This window comes from Lepidochelys kempii, chromosome 6 (genome assembly GCF_965140285.1).
Source record: "Lepidochelys kempii isolate rLepKem1 chromosome 6, rLepKem1.hap1, whole genome shotgun sequence".
In the NCBI taxonomy this organism is placed as follows: Eukaryota; Metazoa; Chordata; order Testudines; family Cheloniidae; genus Lepidochelys; species Lepidochelys kempii.
Genome location: NC_136385.1, coordinates 92,633,865 through 92,659,547, shown reverse-complemented (window position 1 = coordinate 92,659,547; position 25,683 = coordinate 92,633,865). Strand labels below are relative to the sequence as shown.

At 44.0% G+C, this 25,683-nt stretch overlaps 1 protein-coding gene across 1 annotated transcript in view; it reads right to left on the bottom strand.

Moving 5' to 3' along the window:
- Positions 1-1,704: 1,704 nt before the first annotated feature.
- The window catches only part of LRRC74A (leucine rich repeat containing 74A), a 31,822-nt gene continuing 7,843 nt past the window's right edge, over positions 1,705-25,683 (bottom strand). The window contains exons 7-14 of the mRNA XM_073350348.2: positions 23,239-23,324; positions 20,957-21,151; positions 20,493-20,588; positions 15,765-15,908; positions 13,446-13,553; positions 12,574-12,659; positions 3,484-3,675; positions 1,705-1,726 (exon numbers count right to left, since the gene is read on the bottom strand). Coding sequence (XP_073206449.1) covers positions 1,705-1,726; positions 3,484-3,675; positions 12,574-12,659; positions 13,446-13,553; positions 15,765-15,908; positions 20,493-20,588; positions 20,957-21,151; positions 23,239-23,324 — 929 coding nt within the window. The remainder of the gene's footprint in view (positions 1,727-3,483; positions 3,676-12,573; positions 12,660-13,445; positions 13,554-15,764; positions 15,909-20,492; positions 20,589-20,956; positions 21,152-23,238; positions 23,325-25,683) is intronic.

Below are 25,683 nucleotides of genomic sequence, written 5' to 3'. Positions count from 1 at the left end.
TAAAGGAATTGGCGGCTGTGATTGCAGAGCCATTGGCCATTATCTTTGAAAACTCGTGGCAAACCGGGGAAGTCCCGGATGACTGGAAAAAGGCTAATGTAGTGCCAATCTTTATAAAAGGGAAGAAGGAGGATACTGGGAACTACAGGCCAGTCAGCCTCACCTCAGTCCCCGGAAAAATCATGGAGCAGGTCCTCAAGGAATCAATCCTGAAGCACTTACACGAGAGGAAAGTGATCAGGAACAGTCAGCATGGATTCACCAAGGGAAGGTCATGCCTGACTAATCTAATCGCCTTCTATGATGAGATTACTGGTTCTGTGGATGAAGGGAAAGCAGTGGATGTATAGTTTCTTGACTTTAGCAAAGCTTTTGACACGGTCTCCCACAGTATTCTTGTCAGCAAGTTAAAGAAGTATGGGCTGGATGAATTCACTATAAGGTGGGTAGAAAGTTGGCTAGATTGTCGGGCTCAACGGGTAGTGATCAATGGCTCCATGTCTAGCTGGCAGCCGGTATCAAGTGGAGTGCCCCAAGGGTCGGTCCTGGGGCCGGTTTTGTTCAATATCTTCATAAATGATCTGGAGGATGGTGTGGATTGCACTCTTAGCAAATTTGCGGATGATACTAAACTAGGAGGAGTGGTAGATACGCTGGAGGGCAGGGATAGGATACAGAGGGACCTAGACAAATTGGAGGATTGGGCCAAAAGAAATCTGATGAGGTTCAACAAGGGTAAGTTCTTAGGTAAGGGTTCTGCACTTAGACGGAAGAACCCAATGCACCACTACAGACTAGGGACCGAATGGCTAGGCAGCAGTTCTGCGGAAAAGGACCTAGGGGTGACAGTGGACGAGAAGCTGGATATGAGTCAACAGTGTGCCCTTGTTGCCTAGAAGGCCAATGGCAATTTGGGATGTATAAGTAGGGGCATAGCCAGCAGATCGAGTGACGTGATCGTTCCCCTCTATTCGACATTGGTGAGGCCTCATCTGGAGTACTGTGTCCAGTTTTGGGCCCCGCACTACAAGAAGGATGTGGATAAATTGGAGAGAGTCCAGCGAAGGGCAACAAAAATGATTAGGGGTCTGGAACACATGACTTATGAGGAGAGGCTGAAGGAACTGGGATTGTTTAGTCTGCAGAAGAGAAGAATGAGGGGGGATTTGATAACTGCTTTCAACTACCTGAGAGGTGGTTCCCAAGAGGATGGTTCTAGACTATTCTCAGTGGTAGAAGAGGACAGGACGAGGAGTAATGGTCTCAAGTTGCAGTGGGGGAGGTTTAGGTTGGATATTAGGAAAAACTTTTTCACTAGGAGGGTGGTGAAACACTGGAATGCGTTACCTAGGGAGGTGGTAGAATCTCCTTCCTTAGAAGTTTTTAAGGTCAGGCTTGACAAAGCCCTGGCTGGGATGATTTAATTGGGGATTGGTCCTGCTTTGAGCAAGGGGTTGGACTAGATGACCTCCTGAGGTCCCTTCCAACCCTGATATTCTATGATTCTATGGGCAAGCCATGTCACCAAAATGTCAGATGAGCACCTGCCAAAGATCTTTTATGGTGAGCTAAAGGAGGGAAAGTGCTCTTAGGGAGGCCAAAAGAAATGTTTCAAGGACTCCCTCAAGTTGTTCTTGGGGTGGTTCAACACTGACCCAGAGTTTTGGGAAGATCTCACTCTTGATCGTGCTATCTGGCACAGCCTCATCCATGCTGGCGCTCCAGTCTATGAGCAGAGGAGAACTGCTGAGGCAGAGCAGAAGCACCAGCAGTATAAATCTCACAATAGCAGCACATCTGCTATTAATCAAGCAACCCATAGCAGCATCTATTGTTTAATTTGCCACAGGCAGTTCAAAGCTCAAATTGGCCTGATCAGCCACTCATGTGTTCACAGAAACCAAACCAACCAGTTATGTCATAGTCATCTTCGAACTCTAAGCAACAACAACAACAAGCTTCTAACTGCCAGAAGCTGGGACTGGACAACGGGGATGGATCACTCAATAATTGCCCTGTTCTGTTTATTCCTTCTGAAGCACCTGGCACAAGCCACTGCCAGAAGACAGGATCCTGGGCTAGATGAACCATTGGTCTGACCCAGTATGGCCAGTTTGATGTTCTTTGCAACCACAAGGGCTACAGACCAGTTTTTTAATGCCAGTTTAAATTTTGCAGTTTTGTGACTCCCCTCACAATAAAAGCATCTTCGGGCCCCAGCCTCGGTCTCAGTCCCAAGGTTGAGAACCACTAATACATTTCACTGTTAGGAAGTTTGCACTGCTATGTAACTTAAATTTTCTTTTTCTTGACTGCATCCCATTACTCATTGTTACATCCAGTAGGAGTGTTCTGAACTATCCCTGTCCTTAATCGGGGAGCAAGGAGAGCAAATTGAAGGTACCCTCATTCCCACCAAATGAGCACATGCAGGGCACCCACCTCCCAACCAACAATCACATCCACTTGAGGTACCTGAAATCACCTAGCATTCAAGGGGAGCACACACAGGACACTCCTACCCATCCAGCACTCTAACCCAGGGAGCACTGTAATTCAAGGCCCTGTCACTACAACACCCTAACTAGGGGAGCAAACCCAGGGTACCAGCAGCTCACCCAGCACTTGAGATTGTGAAGCATGCTTACCTATTCCATCTAACTTGTTCATCAAAGCATTTACACTGTGCTCATCACTGTGGTATCTGACTGCCTGAACCCCAGGTTCACCTTTGTTTTGTCATCACTTCAGCTTCCAGGTGACCGTGAGCTAGAATGTGGAGTTCCACTGTCCCTTATGGTGCTGGGTATTATTTCCCCTCACCTGAGTGTGTGAGAGGTGTGAATTTTAGTAGCTTGCATTTGGTTAGGTAGGGCATTTCTGTAGCACAGCACAGATGAACTGCAGTGAAAAGGGGATAAAAGAAAGGGGATGGGTTTGTTATCAGGAAATAAACCACACACATCCCTATGTACTATCACCCTCCGAGACCCCCATCACCACTTCCCTGACCCCTTATTGGGCTGGTCATTTCCCATCACCTCAGTCTTGTCATTTGGATGACTTAGCACTGTGCCCATGCTTCTGTGGTGATAAGGCAGCATGACAGTTCCTGGCCAAGTAGTGGGACTCGTGAACAGAACTTCTGGTCTCCCATGGCATCACCCTGTAAGAAGTGGCATTGTCACTAGACTAGGCCTTGGAGTATGTTTCCAGGTCAGAGGTTGCTATGCTGTACTGGGAGTGGGTTTGGGCTTCTGAGATGCTGAGCTGGGGCTGGGAGTAGAATTTCACTTCCAGGTCAGAGGTTGAATGCCCCGTGAGGCAGAATGTGGTTCACTCTGGGACAGCTGATGGTTGGAGGGGCCCTTTTGCTCACTGAATGCTGGCTCAGCAGAGTTCTGGCTGCTTGTGGATTCCCTGGTGGTGGCTGGTTGGCACCATGAGCTGAGAGAAGTGGTTGAAAAGTGGGCAGGGTCAGACCTGGGCAGTGCCAGTGGCTTCTGGCCAGAGCACATCACCAGGGAACTGCGTGATGTGACCATTTCCACAGCACTCTTGAAAGTCTGCAGCACTCGCTCACTCTTGTGCTTCTCCTTCTTCTGCCGTGACTCTTTCCTCCTTAGCTGCCACCACTGGTCTCGTACCATCTGCTTCTGTGTGTCCACTAGGCTCCTATGCAGCAAGAGACAGTGAAGAAGGGGGGACAGAGAAAATAGGAAGTAAACAGACGGTCACTGTGGTTGTAGGACATCCATCTGTTCCCTCAGGAAGCAAAGCTCTACAGTTAATCAGGGCAACTTGCTGCTCCCTATTGCCTGGGTCCATTCTCTTTTCTGTCCAGAGGCAGGAGGCTCTAGATGCTGATGAGCCCAAAACACTATCTTGGATTCGTCTTCTCGTGCTTTGACTGCCTTTGAGTCATACACTGTCAAGATCTTGCAGAGGCTACAGCCCCCACACATCGGAGAGGGTCAGTGTACTGTAGCCTATGCTCTCTGAGCAATGCAGTGTGGAGGCACAGGCAAGCGCTGTGGGATTCTGTCTGGACTGGAGCTAGGTGAAATTTTTCAGATGAAACTTTTTTTCACCAAAGGCAGACTCTGATTGACCAAAACATTTTGTGAATTTGTGTTGAACTGGCTGACTTGTTTCAGTTAAAAAAAAATCCCCAAAAAGTCCAAAAATGTTTTTACTTTTTGATTTGAAACAACTTTTTGTTTGGAATTTTATTTAAAAATTGTTATAAGTTAAAAAAAATTGAGAATAAAACATTTTATTTGGGGTCAAACTGAACTTTTTAAGAATTGTTTTGTTTAAAAAAAATTGTTTTGGGTCAATACAAAATGATTTTTTTTCTGGTTTACTTACCAAACTGACAAATCAATTAGTTATCCACACAGCTCTAGTATGGATAGTCTCCGCAGCAGGTAGCTAACTGTAAGTGAAAGTTACTCTAGATAAGCAATGTAATGATATCAGAGCATGGGCGGTGATTTCAACCTGCTCCTACTAGACACACTTTACAACCAGACAATTTTCTGTGGAAGTTTTGGTACACTGGATAAACTGGTAATATGGAGCTCAAAATTTAGTTTAATGCAAAGAAGCCAGAAGAAAATGAAAGCTAGTATAACTGTCCTAAAGACTCCAGCCCCCAGGTGGTCAGGCGAGGGCCACAAATGCAAGAAATTAGCAGAGATTGTGGTAAACCCTCTTCCCACTTCCTGTAATTCAGTCTGCCCACAAATATTTCCCCATCATAGTCCTGAGGATCATCTTTGCTTAGAAAAGTTAGAGATGTAAATTATCTATCATGTCCCATCTAGTCTATCCTAGTGGGAGCGGAGCCAGATTCTTCCCTGAAGACTATTCTGTTCTAGAGCTTAATTCAGACCTAGTTCTAAATAACCCAAGTGATGGACCTGGGCCTTCTCTTGGCAAGGAGAATACGCCATAATCTGAAATTTCACCCTTCGGAAATGTTTCCTGCAAATCACCATATAGTTTCCTTTTTAGAAAAAACATCTGTGACGTTGCACCCCATAATGCTTTATGGAAATATGCTTATGAAAGTAAATATGACATAACTGGAATATGTTTTATGCTAGATATGCCATGTAACATATCTCTGCAAAGGTTATGATCTACTGGATATATTCATCCTATTTGTATGCATGTATCATTTTTGTATTCGAAGCTATGAATATTAGCTATGTTCTTGTTTTATTTTAAGTAGCCTCAGTGAAGCAGTTGGTCAGCTTCCTGAGAAAAGGCTATTCTCAGTAAGTGCCCAATCAAGAAACACTTAAGCTAACAATGAACTTAGAGACACCAATCCACATCTGAGCTTTCCCAGGAATGTGGCCTGGCTAGTAAGGAACTCAGTCATGCATGGACATGTGACTTGCCCTTGACTCCAAAACTCCATCTTGGAGCTGGATTCTGAGTAGGCGAGAGGAGGGGGTCTCCACCCACAAGAGAAAGTCTATTTAAGCCTCTGGGAGACTCCTCCATTTGGTCTTCCGCTGGCTCAAGAGATAGCCTCTCCACCCCCAAAGGATACCTGAAAGAAACTGGAAAAAAGGACAGTAACCATAGGAGTATGAGTGATTGCTGGACCCAGACTAGAAAGAGGTTATTCTGTAAGAGAAGCTTACTGGAACATCTCTGAGGGTGAGATTTCAGCTGTAATCACTTTCTTACTGTATTAGGCATAGACTTGCATGTTTTATTTTATTTTGTTTGGTAATTTACCTTGTTCTGTCTGTTGGAACCACTTAAATCCTACTTTTTGTATTTAATAAAATCACTTTTTACTTATTAATTAATCCAGAGTATGTATTAATACTGGGGGGGGAGGGAGAAACAGCTGTGCATATCTCTCTATCAGTGTTATAGAGGGTGAACAATTTATGAGTTTATGCGGTATAATTGTATAAGCTTTATACAGGGTAAAATGGATTTATTTGGGGTTTGGACTCCATTGGGAGCTGGGCATCTGAAAGTTGGAGACAGGAACACTTCTTAAGCTGTTTTCAGTTAAGCCTGAAGCATGTGGGGGATGTTGTTGAAATCTGGGTCTGTGTTTGTAGCAGACTAGTGTGTCTGGCTCAGACCAGGCAGGGCACTGAAGTCCCAAGCTGCCAGGGAAAACAGGCTCAGAGGTAGTCTCGGCACATCAGTTGGCAGTCCCAAGGCGGTTTCTGTGATTCAATCTGTCACAACATCATCATTTTAAAAAATAGAAATAAAAACCACACCTTCTGTCTGAAACAGTTTTAACCAGGGGTTGGCAATGTGTCCGTACATAGACACAAGTGTCCATGGTAAAAAATGTTGAGGTCAGTGGGGGGCGCTCACCTCGGGTGGCTCCCTACAAGTAGCTCCCTGACCCTGCTGTTGCTGGCAGAGGCATGGATAGGCAGCTCTGCCCGCTGCCTCCGTCCCCCGTCCCCGAGCGTTGACTTTGCATCTCCCAGCAATTTGGCTGGGAACTGTGGCCAATGGTAGCGAGGCGGGGGGCAGAGCCTGCAGACGGAGGCAGTGTGCCTGCAGAGCTGCCTGACCACTCCTCCACCAGCAACAGCAGGGATGGGGAGCTGCCCGAGGTGAGTTTAGAGTGAGGATTGTGCAGCTTTAGTCACACATTTCTCCATGAAGCTCAGTTGGATAGTGGGGTTTGGATGGGATTAATGCTAAATATGCATTTTTAAAAATGCTTTAATTGATTTTTAAACCAGAAAATAAGTTAGAATGTAATTGTGTTGTTAAAATAAGGAAAAGGAATCACATCACCTGTAAAGAGTCTGGTATGTCTAAGTTTGCTGCTTGCAGATGCTATAGCACTAAGAATTGTCTTCAGCACTTAGAGCCTGACTCCAAAGCCCCTTGAAGTTTATGGAAGGTTACCCATTGATTTTAGTGGACTTTGGATCAAGTCCTAAGTGAACTCAATAGAAACCAGTTTCTGCTGGGTTGTAAATCATGATTCAATAACCCAAAGGCAACTTTAGACTATACACATTAAATTTTATTTTGATTAACATTCAACGATGAAATTCTTTTCCTTATCCAGCCTTAAAAAACAAGTGGAAATTGGTTTGCAATTTCTGGTGCTGGGCTCCAAAGTTTAACCAGTCGTGTTAACTTTCACTGGTTTCATGGTTCCCACCCAAAAACTCAGGAATGCAGATTTTCATTAGAAAAACTTGGGCCCAATTCTGCCAACATTTACTCGTGAGTAATTTTACTCATTTGTGTAGTTCCATTTAATTCAACATGAGTAAAATTATTTGCAGGCTGGTTTCCAGGATTATTATTATTTATTACTTGTATTATTCTATGGCTAGGGTGCCACACACCAGATCTCCATTAAGCCTTTTTTCTTTTCTAATACAGCTCACCACTTCATCTACAATCAGAACCCCATTCTACGTAAGCTTTCAGAAGACTGCACTGTGCTAAACAGAGTAGCTTCCTTTGAACTCACACCCTTTTGCGATTGGCAATTTTAGATAAACCGCTAACATCATTTGAATACAGAATATTAAATATTAAAAGCTAGCAATTGTATTTTTCTAGCTGTCCCTTCCTCTGCCATGACGTATATGTTTTTCTAACAAACAATTCATCACTATTGTGTCATTTCAGGAAGAAAGCCAAGTAACTAGGCAATTAATCCAGTAATAAAATAATTTATATAACAAATTATACATTGAACACATCCAGGCTCTTGCTATGCCTTGAAACAGATCTTGAAGTCACAGAGGAGAGTAATTGCTTATTTTAAATAATAATATTTTGCACTTGTACAGCACCTTTCAGCTAAAAATCTCAATGAATTTATTATTATTATTATTATTAGCTCGCTAGCTAGGTTACTGGTTTTTTTCAGTGTGGAAAATTATGTGCGCTATTTTACGGGTTGAATGATTGAATGACATAACCCCCCGCCAATGTCCGTCACTAAGTCCGGTAATTTTGTCAAGTGTCTGTCGCACAACATGGTGGTGCTGACCTCTAGTCTTACCTAGTTTTATTATAAGTGACCCATAAAATTCCTAGAAATGAAAGAGTAAAATAAATATTTTCTCTGTGATTTCAGATTGTTTATTTTGTGCATTTGACTGCACTATGGGTACAGTCAATTTCACTGATTCTCTGTATAGTCAATCAGGGCCATTTACTGCCAGGCCTAGTGATTACTACTCTGAGTAGCACCATGGGCCTGGTTCTCTGCTGCCCTGTATCTATGTAATCATTTACACCTGTGCAAACTGAATGTGAAGTGGGTGTAACATACTATAAAATCACCATGCTAGCATTCTAACACCTCCTCTACCCCCACTTTGCATTCAGTTTGTATAGACTGTAAACTCTTTGGGTCAGGGACTGTATTTTTGTTCTGTGTTTGTACAGCACCTAACATAGTTGGGTCCTGGTTCATGACTGGGACTTCCTGGCACGATGATGATGATGATGATGATGATTAGTAATAATAATAATAATTAATTAATAAAAGTGTAGGGCAACAGAGGATCAGGTCCACTGATTTCAAGTTGTCCTACTCATGCTACCTTGCACTAGGCCTGGCACTAACTGCTTGAAGGATTGGATCCTTTAGTTTGTCAGTTTGCATTGTCATTTGTGTGGATCTTTCACACAGCAACAGAGGAGAGATGAGGCTTTCAGTTCATTAGCTACAAGGTTGTTCTTGTAACACAAGAACCAGCGGTCACCCGATGAAATTAATAGGCAGCAGGCTAAAACAAACAAAAGGAAGTACTTCGTCACACAACGCACAGTCAACTTGTAGAACTCATTGTCAGGGGATGCTGTGAAGGCCAAAACTGTTACTGGGTTAAAAAAAAATTAGATAATTTCATGGAGGATAGGTCCACCCATGCATAGGTGCTGACTCTGTAGGTGCTCTGGGGCTGGAGCCCTCCCACCCAAGCTCGCTTCCACTCCGCCTCCTCCCCTGAGCGCGCTGCTTCTCCCCACTCACTCCCAGCTCTTGCGCCGCAGAACAGCTGTTTCCCGTGGCAAGCCGGGGGGGTGGCAGAACACGGCGCGCTTGGGGGAGGAGGCGGGGCCTGGGTGGGGATTTGGGGAGGGGTCCAATAAGGGCAGGAGGGGCGGAGTTAGGGTGGGGACTTTGGGGCAGGGGTGGAGTAGGGCCAGGGGCAGAGTAGGGCCAGGGGCGGGGCCAGGGGCGGGGGGGGTGGGCGAGCTCCCACTGGTGCAGAAAAAAGTTGGCACCTGTGCACCAGTGAGTATTAGCCAAGATGGTCAGGGACCATCGCTCTGGGTGTCCCTTGCCTCTGAGTGCCAGAAGCTGGGCGTGGACACCAGGAGACGGATCACTCGATAATTGCCCTGTTCTGTTCATTCCCTCTGAAGCACCTGGCACTGGCTGCTCTGGGAAGGCAGGATACTGGGCTAGATGGACCATTGGTCTAATCCAATATGACCGTTCTTATGTTCTTTTTAATTAAACATTAATTTCCTCTCCCCCTCATCACCTCTTCACTATTCAACCCACTCAGTGTCCACACACAGAAATCCCTAGCTTCAATTCCAGTATTCTTACGTCTCATCTTCCTAGCATTCAACCCATTGCCTCCACATAGCAAGATTTGAGGGGATTATTTAAACTAGGATCTGGGGAAGAGTTGACGGCAGCAGAGAAGCTCTTAGGTCAGACAAAGGCGTCTGCTCGGGATAAAGGTATGAGTAAGAGAGAGGACAAAATTTAGTGGAGGAGAGAGAGATTGAGAACACCAAGGTAAATAATGGAAAAGTAATAGAATTATGATGATAGTGATCTAATGCTTGGAGATTGGTCTGGTGTTGAGTGTGACTGTTGCCTCAGTTTATGGCTTCATCGCTTGTAAGAGTTTGCATTGTTGTGAGGAAATACACTTGAGCAACTTTAACTTTAAGTCAATGGAGTTTTTGGATGGGAATTTTGGTTAGGGCAGAAGTAAGATTTACCAGATAGTAATTGCCAGGATCATTCTTCTTTCTTTTTTTGACAATTGATTCCTCCATAGCTTTTTTCCAATCCTCTAGTATTGCAATTCCCCAGTTGTCCAACATTTGTTAGCAGCACAGTCAATTTTTAGCAATTCCCCAAACATCCTAAAGTGCATTTCATCTGTATCTACTAATTTGTACCTGTTCATATTTTCCAAGGTATTACCTGTTTATCATATTTAAAAGGTCTCCATTACTTCTTAGTAATTGTCAGACCTCTTTATTTTTCTTGTTAAAGACAGATTTTAAAAAGCAATTCAGTATCCCAGCAATTTTAGGTCTGTCATGGATTTCATCCCACTCCTGCCTTTCTAGTATATCTTTCCTCCTGGATATAATTGTTTAAACCAGGGATCGGCAACCTGTGGTACATGTGCCAAAGGCGGCACGCGAGCTGATTTTTAGTGGCACTCTGCTGCCAGCAAGGGTCCCAGATGCTGGTCTGGGGTTCCGTCCACTGGCCCTTGCCAACCGGGGTCCTGGCTGCCGGCACCACTCATCCCGCTGCCGGCCCAGGCTTCCATCCATCCAGGCCAGCAGCAGGATGAGCGGGGCTGGCGGCTGGGACCCCAGACCGGCAGCATGGGCGGCAGACGGAACCCCAGACCGGCAGTGCGCTGAGCTGCTCAGCCCGCTGCCGGTCTGGGGTTCCCGCTGCCAGTCTGGGGTTCTGTCTGCCACCCGCGCTGCCGGTCTGGGGTTCCGTCCACTGGCCCCTGCCAGCCGGGGTCCTGGCTGCCGGCACCGCTCAGCCTGCTGCCGGCCTGGGGTTCCGTTGCGGGGGCCCTGTAAATGTAACATTTAATACTGGCACAAGAAACCTTAAATTACTGAAGACTTGGCACTCCACTTCTCAAAGGTTGCCGACCCCTGGTTTAAACCCTTATTCCTCTTAATCCTTTTGGCAGCATTAAGTGTGGCTGCTCCCCTCTTTAATTCTCCTCTTGCCTTCAAGGTCCCTGTATCAAGGCTGCTAAAATCTGTCTGATGGTGTCTGCACAGGACTTCATTTAGACCTCTACCACACTGCTCCAGAAAGGGGGCAATAGTAGCATATAACTCCACGGGACTCCTCCATTACAGCCCTCCTTCTCCTTCTCCCTCTCTGCAAATAAGTGCAGCACTCCCACATTGTGGAGCAAGATGTGCTGGTACTTGGCCTCTCATGGAGCTATCTTCTCTCCACTTGGTCAACAGGACTATACTCCAACCTTCACAAACCTGTCCCAGACATGCAGGGGAATGTAAGCTTTATTTTTTAGATTCAGTAGCCTTGACTATCAAAAGTTCCCCATTCCTCTACTTTCCCAAGCCATAAGTCACTTTGTTTTAGCTTCTTTCCCGCACTTATCCTTCCACCTTTCACCAGCTGACCTGCCTCCTGTCTTCTCTCCTAAGGTTCCTCCTCCTCCTTTTCTTTAGGCTTCTGTGCTGGCTGCTTCTCTTTTAAATTACTGATTTAAAAGGTGAAAGAAGAGAAATCAGGATTTTAAACCAGTTTAATGAACCTTCTCCCTCCTCCTAGATGCCTGAAAGACACTGAGAAGGCCATGAAAAAACTGTCTGAGGTGGGAGCGATCCGGACATCAAAGTTAGATCTGTCCCATCTCTTAGCTATATGTGTGACAGTAACACTATGGCACATGAAATAGACCCAGCTGGATAGACTAGATTAACATTTGCAAAACTGGCCCATCTGCTTCAGACCTTAAATCTAGACTATAATATGACATATTTAAAATCCATGGCAGTGTTTGAAGAGTGAGGATATTCTGGCAAAATTATCAGAGCTTTGAGATCATCAGTCGCATCTTAGACTGCAAATCTAGGGGCAATTTCCTTTCCCAGGACAAGTGGCTTGGCCTGCAGCTCCGAACAGCCTTGGAATGTCCGACCACTCAGACTCTCAGAACTTCCACACTACTGCTAAAGGCTGATATTTATTCAGAATTACGGAAGGCACTGTGGTTTGAAAGCAGGTTTGTGCAGAAGACCGGGACCCCTAAGAAGAAGGATCATATAAGGAAGCAAAGAAATGGAGGTCTCTCAGGATGGAATAGAGGGTCTGAAAGCAGAGATTTGCTGCCTTTATGGAATCTTCTTCTGGGTTTCAGAGTGGAGGGTGATGCTGAGATGATACCTGGAGAGTCCATAACTGTCACACAACAACATGTGCAGCACTGAAAATGCCATTCTATTGTGAGATTCATGCCATTTCATGGCAGGCTTGGGAAACATGAGGGATTTTGTGGTATACGAGAAGAGGGCAGAAAAATATAGAAGTTCTGGCCTGGATCAAAAGGGTTGCTACGCATGCAGCTGGTAATCTCACCTCTAGGCTACTCAAAAAGGCAGTCTGGATCATGTCACAGAGTAGGAGGGATCCCTGAATGACCAATGCCATGTGCCCCAGCTGTGTCCTCCCCTCCAGAGTGAACTAGCCTAGGTTCATTCAGTATCAATCAGAACTGAGACAAATAAAGAAAAGAAGAAAACGAGAGAGAAAGCAAGTGCGGGAGATGCTTCACTCACCTGTAATCCACCATCCCTGTCCGGTGCTGGTCCAATTTGTGCACCAGTTCCACAATCTGGGCTCGATCTAGTGGAATTCTTGATTGCTGGTGGGAGAAGGGAGAAAGGAGATTGATTATCTCTCCTCTTGTGGCTCCCAGTGGCTGAAATACAAATGGTGCCAGACAGCGTGGCTTCTTTGCACAAAGAATTCTTTTTACCAGCATGAGAAGCAGTCACTATTTAATAAGTAGGTGAATAGCCTGGAGCAATTAGAAAGGGAGGGGAGAATTTTAGCAGGTGGCCAAATCCACCTTTCCGAGCATTCAAGAAAAAATGCAGTTGTTTTTTGCACCCTTTCTTTGTCAGGTGTAAACAAGATTAAACATTGAACTGTGGGTGTTTTCTCACAGGCAGTGTTGAAGTGATCACCATAGTTGGGGCAAAGGAGGGATTTTTTCCTCAGGATGTGTTGGCAGGGACTGAAGCGGCTTTGTTTTTTCCCATAGCACTGTGCAGAGATCATCCATAAAGATCCAATAGACATATTCCACACAATCAGTCTCCTTTCATCATCTATGTTTCTTTTAAGTACCCTGGAGGAACCAAGATAGATGGGAGTTGGTATACTGGAATTTTACATGGTTAATGTTATTCCAGAATGGATCCATGGCTATTTTGCCACCCACATCATATATTAGGTCTCATGGCATTTCCTTTGTGCCTCATTCAGGGATAAGTGTTTCTCATGACACATGTGGAGTTAGCCTAGTGGTGTGAGCTTCCTCACAGAAGGGCTCAACCAGTATCAGCTGGAGGCTTCAGCAGTGTGAGCTTCCTCATAACAATACCCTACCCTGAGAAAATTAGAAGACACTGTTTCTGAAGCACACCTGCATCATGGCTTTCCGGAATTCTGCCACAGGGATCTTCATACTTCCATCTTTGTCCATGTTCCTAAAGAAATCCCAGAGTCTCAACTTGCGTTCATCCAAGTAGTTCTAGGAGAAGCAGAGAAACAAAGATAAAACTGAAATAGTGTTCAGTAACTGCCTCTATCACTTCCTTAGTGAGACTATTCTGCAGTCTGGTATCTTTCTAGGTATTTATACTGTGTTCATTATTGTGGTATCTGAGCTTCTAATGCAGTGCTTCTCAAGCTATCTGATGTTGGGGACTGGCAATTTTTTTCCCCAATGTGCGCGCAGACCAGCAGCCGATGGCTCGCGGACCGGCACCGGTCCGTGGACCATCACTTTGAGTAGCACTGATCTAATGGAGCCATTTGTCCTAATTTTCAGGCTAAATTTTCCTTTGCTCAGGCTCATCCAGTTCTTCCTACTTAGACCCCATTGGAACAACCCTAAATAATTCTTCTATCTCCTTGCTCTTTATCCTTCAAATATTTATATATGATTCTCAAGTCCCCACCACACAAGTCATTGTTTGATCAAATGATAAATATTTAGTTCTTTGGATGTATCCTCCTAAGTCAGTCTCTTCCTCCAGGTGCCTGATCATTTTTATTGCCCTTCTCTGAACTACCTCCAGTCTGACAATGTCTTACGGGCCCCAAGGAGTCCAGACCTGAATGCAATATTCTAGGAGAAATGAGCTAGAGTGCCACTGAGAAGTGAAGTCAGGAAAGTAACTGAAATACTTCTCTGATGGATTGTATTTACTGAGGGACAACCTATCCTATATCCTCAATTACTGAGGGACAATCTACACTCATTACTATATTTGCTTTCCACAAGCTACTTTTAGTATAACTTTTTATGAGTGATGTACTTGAATATTTGGATGCTAATATTTAAACTGTATTGTTAAATTTATCAGCCTTAATTTGGGATATTGCAGATTATGTATCATCTGTATTTTATTGTTTTTTAAACCAAACTTTGTAGTTTTGGATAATTTAAGCATTATACCCAGATGTATATAATTTTAACATTAGCTTTAATAATTTTTTTTATTCCTGATGTCATGTAGAGAGGGAATAGCATTTTCTTGCTGTAAATTGTGGTGCTTCTGCACATGCAACCCAAAACAGCTTTGTCTATTTTTGATACCATATTCTGTTGCAAACATGTCTTCTTTGCTGTTCATTCTCATCCCAGGTCTGTGTTGGCCGCCAAGATCTGTACACACAGTGAACAATTCTCTGTGGCTCTCACCACTTCTCCCACCTTCAGTGCAACCAGCTGTTCCAAGTGCACCCAGGCTGTACACTAGGTCTCCTAGCACCTTGTATAGATCCCAACACACTTATTCAAAGCCACATATAGTGTTGCAAAGGCTAACTGGATAATAGTCTGCTTAGACACTAAGGAATGCAGCCAGGTTAGCAGTAGCAACCTGATCATGAAAAAAGTTTTATCCAGATCACCAGGTTTCATTTTATGACATCGCCACCTGCTGTCATTTGTAGAAATTACAGGCCTTTGAAAATAGCCAGTTATATAAAGTTTCTGGCAATCTTTGTTAATAAATCATATAATATCTTGTGTAGCTTAATCCTGAAGGCTCCAAAAATGTGACAACTAGGGGTCCTATTAAGTTCAATGGGGATAGTGGGGGTTTGTGATGATCTGAACTGAGCTTCACCAGCATGTTTCAGACAGCTCATCTGACGGTTAGACAAGGAAGCAGTACTGTCAGGGGATTATAGAATAGGACTGGGAATCAGAAGAGCTGGGTTATATTCTCAACCCTGCCACTGACTTGCTGTGTGAAATTAGGCAAGCCATTTAACTTCCTTGTGCCTCTGTTTCCTCACCTGTAAAACAGAGATAATACTAACGCATTTTTGTAGAGTGCTTTGAAAGCCTTGGATTAAAGCTGTCATCCAAAGTCACAGAATTAGTATTACTAATGATTTTTTAGTCACTAATGACCTGAATGAGATTCAAACCATCAGACTAGAGGTTAAAAAGAAGTTTGTAGCCTATTCAGACTCCTGTGAGCCATCCAATCCCCAGCCATGTGTTTCCCCTAAAAACCAGAAAGATTTGTTAAGTAATTCTACATGGAATTTAATGTGTGGCTATGGAATGCTCCATTTCACAATACAAGAGGAGACTGCATGGCCTCTTCTGGAGGGTCCTGACTGGATGAATTTTCTGCTGAGAAGAAAGCTCACCCCTCTCTGCAGTAGCCCGGAGTTTGTGCACTGGTGTGGAGAGACTATGGAACCAATCTGGACTGCTTACCTGAATCAGCTTCATGGGGTCTGGACGCTGTTCAGGCTTCTTGGAGATGAAGCCTTGAACCCCACCATAGATGACATCTAATTCAGGGTGCACCTGACACACCACATCCAGCAGCTTGAGGAAGCTTCCATTCACAAGCACATTCTAATGTAGGGGAAAGAGGACACTACATTCAGCACAGGCATCCCAGCCATATTGTCCAGCCTGCCTTGGTGTTTAATGAAAGTAAGAAACCTCCTGTATTAATGAACCCCATCTTATGTCAATATTAACTATTCTCCCTTGGGAAAATAGTTGGATTCTCTCTTGGGAAAAGGACTTGCTTTATTTGCCACCAGTTCTATCCAAGTCTTAGTTGGATGTCCCTGAAATGGACACAGGCTGTGCCATTGTGCCAGAGACATTGTGTTATCTTTTTATGTTGTTGTTGCTGTTAAACTATGATCTGTGACCATATGCCTCATACCTTCTCTCCTTTAGTGGATCCCACTGCGGGCCCAAGACTCTCCAGTGCTTCAGCTTCTGAGCATATATTCCCTTTCTTTATCCTCACCACCCATCACCACTGCTGATAAAATTTACTTCTGTTTGACACAAGACAAATGCCCATCAAGCTGAAACACATCTGCCGCCTTGCTCGAATAGTCGGTCATCAGCGTGGTCCCCTCCCCACTTGCTCAACATATGACCTGTTCATTATTGCTTGGCTTTCTGCAGAAAAAATAATATTAAAACTGTGATCTAAAGTCAAAGGGGTTAGTTTCCCCAATAATGCCTCTTTACAGTCCTCCCTACAGGGACAGGGGAATCTGGGAGGGGTTCTGGGAGCTGTGAGGAGCCGTGGCAGACCCTCCACCTGCCCTGGGCGGAAGGCCCAAGCAGCCCCCCACCCAGTGTCCCAGCCCGCCATGCAGGGCAGGTGGAGAGACCCAGGCTCCCCACAGCTGCCAGTGTGGCTTTCCCCGACCTGGCTCTAGCAGGGAGGGGGCAACTCAGAGCTGCAGCCTTGCCCTGGTAATAGCCAGGCGGGCAGCTGTGGGGACCTGTGGTGGACCCTCCACCTGCCCTGGGCATGGATCCCAAGCAGCCTCCGCCCAGTGTCCCTGCCCCCCAAGCACCCGCCCAGGGCAAGTGGATCCGTGCCGCGGTTCCTCACAGCTGCCCGCACGGCTCTTACCGTCAGAGCCCTGTGTGGATACAAAATTTGTATCCGCATCTGCACTGCTATCTGCAGAAATGGTCCATGGATATAAAGCGGATACCCACGGTTTTGCACGGCTCTAAGTATGTAGTGCTGGTGAAAGGTTACATATCGGCAGTATCTGGAGACTAAGAGTTTGGTTTTCAGAGACGCTGAGCACTTGCAGGGCCCACTGATTTTGATGGAGTAGTGGCGGCTCAGCATTTCTGAAAATCAGACTTACCTCAACTATCCCCAGAGCAGGCATAGCAAGAACAGCACTAATACAATATTCTGTCTTAAGATTTTATAGCTACCTGTAGGGGGTAAACCTCAATATTGATGCAAAACTGGTTATTAATGAAATCATTATAATTGATTTTTATTATGTTAGGTTATTACAAACTTGTCTTTGCCTTTACTGAAATTTTAAGAGACAATTAAAATTATGTTCATACACATGATGCTTGGATAATATGATTGCTCAAATGCTTGTTAGTTGCTTATTTAATTATATAAAACATCAAGCTAGGTAAGGAGATTCCTGGAGGCCTCTGCTTTCTGTCAGTGTGACAGGCTTCCAAAGCTCAAGGAAAATAACAACATGTTTATTACCCCAAGTGAAGTTACCAAGACTCTGAAATTCATCTTGATACCTTCTATTTTGGTTTAGTATTTCATACTATTTTCTTTTATCATATGTTTTAGTATTAGTTATTGTGATTCATGCTTTTTATAGAATATTTAATATGAGTCTTTACTTGCAAGTTGTAAATGCTGTAAGTGGTAAACTGTGTAAAAGAATGTAAGGAGGATTAATGCTTTGGATGTGCTATCTAGAGATAAACTAAGAAATCAGAAAAATGGGCCTTTTCACCCCTTTTCTCTGCAAAGAAAAGAACCTCTTGGTTTCAATCCCACACAAAGGATTCTAGAAAAAATTCTTATTGAAAATGATTTCTCTTATAGACATTCTAAAGTCTTCTTTCTTCAAGTGATAAGGAGAAAATTTATGATTGGGAAATGTTGTGTAGAAGACTTTTGTTTACATCTCATTCCGTGTTTCCATTTAAAGGTGAAAACCGTTGTTTATTTCTTGATTACTTAAGTTGATATATGATTATTTTTAGACGTATAGTTGCAAATATTTTTATCAAATTGCAAGCCTGATATAATAACTTTCTGATGCCATTGCTATGTGAATAATGAAATGTTTTGTGTACAAATATATCAGAAATGATTAAATAACTGGTGACTAATGTAAGAAGCCATTAAAGTATAAAAACAGTGATGTTAATGGGGGGAATTAATTAGTCAAGAAGAAGAGATGATGTCTTCTTTGACTATTTGAATTTAAAGATTTTCTCTGAGAAGTTTAAAAGGGCTATTGGAGAACTGAAAGTCCCTTATGTAGGAAACAGGGGTGTTTGTACTCCTTTACTAGCAGATGAAATTCTGTTTCAATCTCTGATGAGACTGAATGGACTGAATAAAGGAAAGATTAAAACTCTAAACTTTAAATACTCTCTGAGAAGTTCCCACCGCAAGGACATAAGCTGCATGTGCATTCACAGATTGCATATTCAGCAGCTGAAGATGCTACTAAGACTGTTTTATGAAGGTGCTAAGCCAGTGAAAGGGTGACAGCAGCTGATATTTGAGTCCAGCCAAGCCTTGAATGAGGTATACCTTCCTTCTCCAGTGATACTACGGAAGGAGAAGATTACAAATCTCTCCAAACTGAATAAGCAAGTAACAATACTCTGCTCCCATCTCTCAGCTTCAACAGCACACTCATCACAGCACCTTCCTCTAAGCTCAGCTGTTCATCTCATCTCTGTAAGAAAGCAGCAGCTGTAATAGACAGCTGAGGAAAAAAACCTAAAACTGAACATTAAGAAGAAGTAAGCTTCCAGTTCAGCACTATTTCTGCAGCATGACACAACAGTGTCTACAGCAGTGTCTCTCAACCTTTCCAGACTATTGTACTCCTTTCAGGAGTCTGATTTGTCTTGTGTACCTCCAAGTTTCACCTAACTTAAAAACAACTTGCTTACAAAATCAGACATAAAATACAAAAGTGTCATAGCAAACTATTACTGAAAAATTGCTTGCTTTCTCCTTGAGCAGTATAAACAAGTCATTTATGAAATTTCTGTACTGACTTTGCTTGGGCTTTTTAAGTAGCCTGTTGTAAAACTAGGTGAATATCTAGATGAGTTGATGTACCCCCAGGAAGACCTCTGCTACTCTGAGAGGTACACGTACCCCTGGTTGAGAACCACTGGTCTACAGCAGCATTGGTGAGATGAAGTTTATCAAAGCACTCCCAAGTGATTAGATTCAAATTTTTCTTTTAATGGTTTTAATGAGATATTAAAAAACTATTGTAATTTAAGGTATTAACTGCTTCTTCTGTTAAACAGACTATACATTCCTGGAGAGAAGACATCAGCTAACTCTTGTAAATAAAGAGAAAATGTGTGATTTAATTTGGATTTAAGATACTTAATATGCATTAATTACTTGTCTCAAGACCTCTCATTGAATGGCTTCTTTTAAGTAACTGAATTTAAATGTCTTTGGTTTCATAGAATTTAGTTAAGATTACTCATCTTTGTCCATTTATAATGTGTTTGTTATCCATGATAAACCAAATAGGAGTCACCTATCCTTGAATGAAATTCTTTTGTCCATCTATAAACAGTTTTAGTTACCTGTGATATACTTAGACAGGACTCATTACTGATTTGGGGAATAATATTGTTTGGTCTTCTCTTACCTAAAGAAGAGTAGCTCCATTAGAAGAGGACCCACCCTTGAAGTAAAAAAGCTCTTCACAGAGAGGCATGCAGAAGAGATTGTAACTGAAGTAATGATTGTTATTGCTTGTTTGTGTTCTGTTTTATTTTTATTTTTTTTCTTTATTTAATAATAAAATACTCATAGTGCTTATTTTGCTTCTCTTTAATTGTGGTATCTCCTAAGATCTGGCAAAGAACCATGTATGACTCTAAAATAGTGAGCGTCACATTGGGCATGAAGAGAGGCAATGATTAAGATTTGTCCTATCATTTCTTGGTATGGCTATAATATGTTAGTAATTTTTGGAATAAAAAAGTTACTTAGGAACTTGAAACCCCCGTTTCTACACAGCGATCACCATAGTACCTGGGCACATATTCTACTATACTGCCCTGGAAGGCCATATTGTAGCATGAGAAAGGAGCTTAGCCTTGATGGCAAACTCATGCTTTGTCCTCTTTTCTGAGATTCTAGTCAAGATGGCCAATTACTGCTAACTGTGATGGTGATATGGATAACTATCTACCAGGAACTAGACTGAGACATCACAACTTCCACTCATGCCATTGAAGAGCTGTTAAATAGTAACTTTTTGTCATTAGTGGCTGGAGCTGAACTGATACAAGTAACCCAGAAGACAGACCTCAAAGGGTTCTGAAAGGGTTTAGCGCTAGAATTCAGGTGGGTCCAAAAAGTTCTAATGTATATATTTTGGGATTCTCCCAACCCTAACACCATCTTACTGAGATGTTGATCTCTTCCATCTTGGATTTTGGATTCTTCCTGATGGATGTGACAAGCGCAACGGCACCCTCTACAGTTAGGGGATTATGAGACAGCTGTAGTGGAAGACAAATGGAAACAGATTAGGAGGAGAATTTCACTTCCTGGCAATGGGTGTGGGTGTCTCTCTTTCCCCGTCAGTCTAGACTTTAGGAGGGTCATGGCCCAACTGTGCCCTTTCAACAAGTTTATCTTCATTATCTGTCCATCTTGTCACGTTCCCATTAAACTCTGCAAAGCCAACTACAGGAATACATTCTGGTCACCTCCTTCTTCTCCTCCTTTGCCTGCCTCTAGCTTAGCATAAAACAATTTACTCTCTGTTTCAGTTTAGGCAGCTCATATCAGAGTTTTCCTCACCCCCCTGGCTAAGGGTTTTCCACTCCCTTCCCTTACTCCTTGCCCAAAAAGCCTTTGTCTTTACCTTCAGGATTTTGAGATTTCCATTGTCCTCTAACCCCCTGGCCAGCTTCCCAGCCCCTTCATTGTTGATATGGTTGCTACTGATGTCCAGTTGGACCAGAATGTTGTTGAGTTTGAGAGCTTCTCCAAGGGCCAGAGCCCCCTCATTCCCAAAGCCATTCCATGAGAGGTCAAGTATCTTCAGTGTTCCATTGGCCTCCAGAGAGAGAAGAGAGGTGATCACCACTGGCATCACAGCCATTGCAAATCCAGCTGATGCATCAATCTATACCTCTTGTGAAGCCCCCTTTCATGACTGAGGCAGTGAACCAACTGGGGACTTAAGAGCTCTGCCTGCTTCTTCACTGTTGTATTTGCCAGATAGGATTCCACCCATGTCAGCGGCCTCACAGCAGGACCTAGCAAATGCCAGCTGGGGCTCCAGCAGTGTGAGTTTCCTCACAGATGTGACCTGCCAATGCCAGCTCTGAGCACAGTGATGCAAAATTCTTATCAGCAGTGCTGAGTGGGACAGAACCTGTGTGAGCTAACCAGGGCCAGCCCACAGCCCACTGGTGTGAACTTCCTCCCAGCACTGACTGTCAGTGCCCTCTTTGTGTGAGCTACCAAATCCAGCCCAGACTTCAGTGAAGTGAGCTTCCTCTCAGCACTGCCCTATTACTACCAGTGCCACAGAGACTCCCCACTAAGGGCTTTCTCTCAGGGGTGCCCTTTACACTAGAGTGCACAGTCCTTTACATGCTACTCTGAAAATAGGTGATTATGAAAAGGCCAACCAGCATCCATGAAGCCGTACATTGGAGAGGGAGGTGCTGTGCCCGAACAGTCTTTCATGAATCATGTTAGCCATTACATCATCATCAGACAGACTTTGGCTCAGAGATGGGTGATGTTTGAGAGTGTTGGTAGGGAGGCGAATCTGTGCCTCTGCCCAAATTGGGATCTCTGAAGCAGATTAATCTAAAGTAAACTAAAGCTTGACAGGTGCGAAGCCTAGATGAGGGGTCACTGGGAGTATGTGTCATGGAAGAAGACCCCTTTGTCAGAGGAGGGTATGGATGGGAGTATCTGTTGTTTCTCTGTTGCTTGGTTTTGAGTGTTGCCTAAAGTTGACCACTCTGTAAAATTAGAGGGGCACAGGTTATTGGCAAACACAAGAACTTGAATGGCTAGTGACGATATAAAAGAACCATTAGCAGAGCAAGGGCAGACCAGTGCTTAGAATCATAGAATATCAGGGTTGGAAGGGACCCCAGAAGGTCATCTAGTCCAACCCCCTGCTCAAAGCAGGACCAATTCCCAGTGAAATCATCCCAGCCAGGGCTTTGTCAAGCCTGACCTTAAAAACCTCTAAGGAAGGAGATTCTACCACCTCCCTAGGTAACGCATTCCAGTGTTTCACCACCCTCTTAGTGAAAAAGTTTTTCCTAATATCCAATCTAAACCTCCCCCACTGCAACTTGAGACCATTACTCCTCGTTCTGTCATCTGCTACCATTGAGAACAGTCTAGAGCCATCCTCTTTGGAACCCCCTTTCAGGTAGTTGAAAGCAGCTATCAAATCCCCCCTCATTCTTCTCTTCTGCAGACTAAACAATCCCAGCTCCCTCAGCCTCTCCTCATAACTCATGTGTTCCAGTCCCCTAATCATTTTTGTTGCCCTTCGCTGGACTCTCTCCAATTTATCCACATCCTTCTTGAAGTGTGGGGCCCAAAACTGGACACAGTACTCCAGATGAGGCCTCACCAATGTCGAATAGAGGGGAACGATCACGTCCCTCGATCTGCTCGCTATGCCCCTACTTATACATCCCAAAATGCCATTGGCCTTCTTGGCAACAAGGGCACACTGCTGACTCATATCCAGCTTCTCGTCCACTGTCACCCCTAGGTCCTTTTCCGCAGAACTGCTGCCTAGCCATTCGGTCCCTAGTCTGTAGCTGTGCATTGGGTTCTTCCGTCCTAAGTGCAGGACCCTGCACTTATCCTTATTGAACCTCATCAGATTTCTTTTGGCCCAATCCTCCAATTTGTCTAGGTCTTTCTGTATCCTATCCCTCCCCTCCAGCGTATCTACCACTCCTCCCAGTTTAATATCATCCGCAAATTTGCTGAGAGTGCAATCCACACCATCCTCCAGATCATTTATGAAGATATTGAACAAAACTGGCCCCAGGACCGACCCTTGGGATACTCCACTTGGCTTCAGCCAGGACATGCCAACCTTCCAAGCTCAGCTAACAATCAGGGTCAGGCTTATCATTATTCAGGAGGGAGGCTTACTCTGAGACCAGCACCCAATGCCACAGCCCCCTTCATCTGCAAGTGGTTCCAGCTCAGGTTCAGAAACTCCAGTGCTTCATTGTTGGCTGAGGAAGAGGAAAAGAGATGGTAGCTGAAGAAGGAGAATGAACAGAAATGCATTTTAAAAGGCACTAGAGATTCATGTTATCTAAGGAGTGGGGAGACACGAGATAATCCCAGGCACACACCGTACAATACATACTACAAGTGAACACATATAGATAAATAATATAGCTAGACACACATGGTAAGCATGCTCACAGACAGACTCACACAGTCTCTCTCTCTCACTGACCCACACACACACACGAACTTGCAGTTACTATACACAGAGCTGCATACAGATACATGCGCAAATATATTCATACAAAAGACTCTACATTTCCCCACCTCCCACGACACTAGACACAGGCCGCAGAAACAGGCTACAGATACTATTAGGGATCTTAAAGGAATAATAACACATCCTATATTAGAGAAACAACCTGCTGCTGCTACACTCCGTATTGATTCCACACTCGACACTACTGCTGCCATCCCCACTAATAACGCCCCCGTCACTGATACATGATAGTGATACCAGGGATCACTGCCCCTTCCTCCAGTGGGAATCTGATAGTGGCCTGAGCACCAAATACTCCTCTTGTAAGGTGTGTGTGACAGACTGACAATTTCCTGCAATGTCATGAATGAACTTTATTGATTTAAATTAAACCTTACTAAATTAGGTTCAATACCTTTGTGGTCCATTATATTAAATATGCAGTTGTGTATGTGTTAGTGGGAAATTGTGTGTAATTTCTCTAAGGAGACTGACTAATGCCCTCTATGGAAAGGATTAGGAATTTCAAAGGCCTTTTTGGAATAATACATGTAGAGTGGATTTCCTAGGAAGTACCTGGGATTAAGGGGAATGCAAATCACCTATTTGGAATCCACCCTTTTGAGCCCTGTCTGGAGAGGAAAAGCCATTGTCTACTAATTACCTGTTCCTGTAAATTCCAGATCAAAGACCTCTGAACTGTACAAAGGGTGGACTAAATATGTTATGACTGTGCTTGTTATGAGCTGAAGCTGTGATGAATTTGAAACCACAAGAAAACCCCTGATGGAGACTGAAGAATTACTCCTGCCAGAGCCCATGTAAGGGTTCGGGTGATCTCTGATAAAATTATTAGCATGCGTGTAGGTTCTTTTATTGTTTTTAATGTTTTGTCTGTAACGCTTTGACCTTAAGAATCAAATAGGTTTGCTCAGAAAGAACTGTATGGTAACTTATAGCTCTGGCCAGTCACACCGTTAACCATCTCTGAAGAGAAAGCAAACAAGTGTGCTTGGGCAGCATGTCTCTACCTGGAAGTACCTCGGTCAAAATGTAGTGGGATACAGGAAAGACAACAGCTGGGGAGCTGGAGGCTTGTGAGAGGCCTGTTGGACCTCTGAAGGGAAATACAGGTGCAGTTGCCCTGAACGGTGACAGAGTGCAGTGGAATTCTCTGAGTTGGTAGCTGGTCTTGTGAGGCCCAAGGGTGCCCTCTACAAGGGGAGAGCATGAAATAGCCTATGCTCCAGATGCTTCTTGGAGCAGGGCAGGCTCAGCAACATTCTGAGGGCTATCAACCTGATCGGAAAAGCAGAGATGCCCTGAAAAGCAGCTTAAGTTCCAGAGCCCAGATTCCTCCACCAAACCATTGCTAAGAGACCAAGACAAAGGGTTGCTACAGATCCATCAACAACATGAACTGACTTGCAGCCGGTGAAACCTGCCTCTGTTTTAACTCTAGCCAGAGTCTCCATGCTCACCAGAGAATCTGAAGAGCAGAGAAGATGTTGGTGATGCTGGGTACGTCTCCACTTTGAGCTGGAGGTGTAATTTTCAGCTCGAGGAGGCAGAAGAACACAGTTCTCTGGCTTATGCAAAGAGCATATTACACTGGAGGGGTGAGGGAAGGGAGATGGTTCATACCAGTGGAGGCTCACTTTCTGTAACAGATGGGTGGGATTCTACTTTCTACATACACAAAAAAGCAAGATACCCTCTGCCTGCAGCTGATTAGCAAGCAAATAGAAGTTCAACCCTTTGTGTCAGATGTGCACAGCTATATGTGTGCCTGTACCAGTCCAGCTGCAAAGCATGGCACATGGTGGCAATTTTACTCAGGGTAGGATGTGTGTGAATCCATTAGTGCTGTGTGTGAATCCATTAGTGAGAGAGGAGGCCTGCTACAGTGTTGGAAAATGACCTCTGATTGGGGCAAGAGGCTGGCTGCCAACATATTCCTATCTGATTTTATGATGATTCTCCATGGACAGCAGTTTGCATCTCAGCACCCTGGCAGGTTTGCCCAATTTAAAAAAAAAAAAACGATTAAAAATGTTTTTGCAAAGATCTTTTCATTTTGTGCCTCAGTGGAGCTGGAAGTA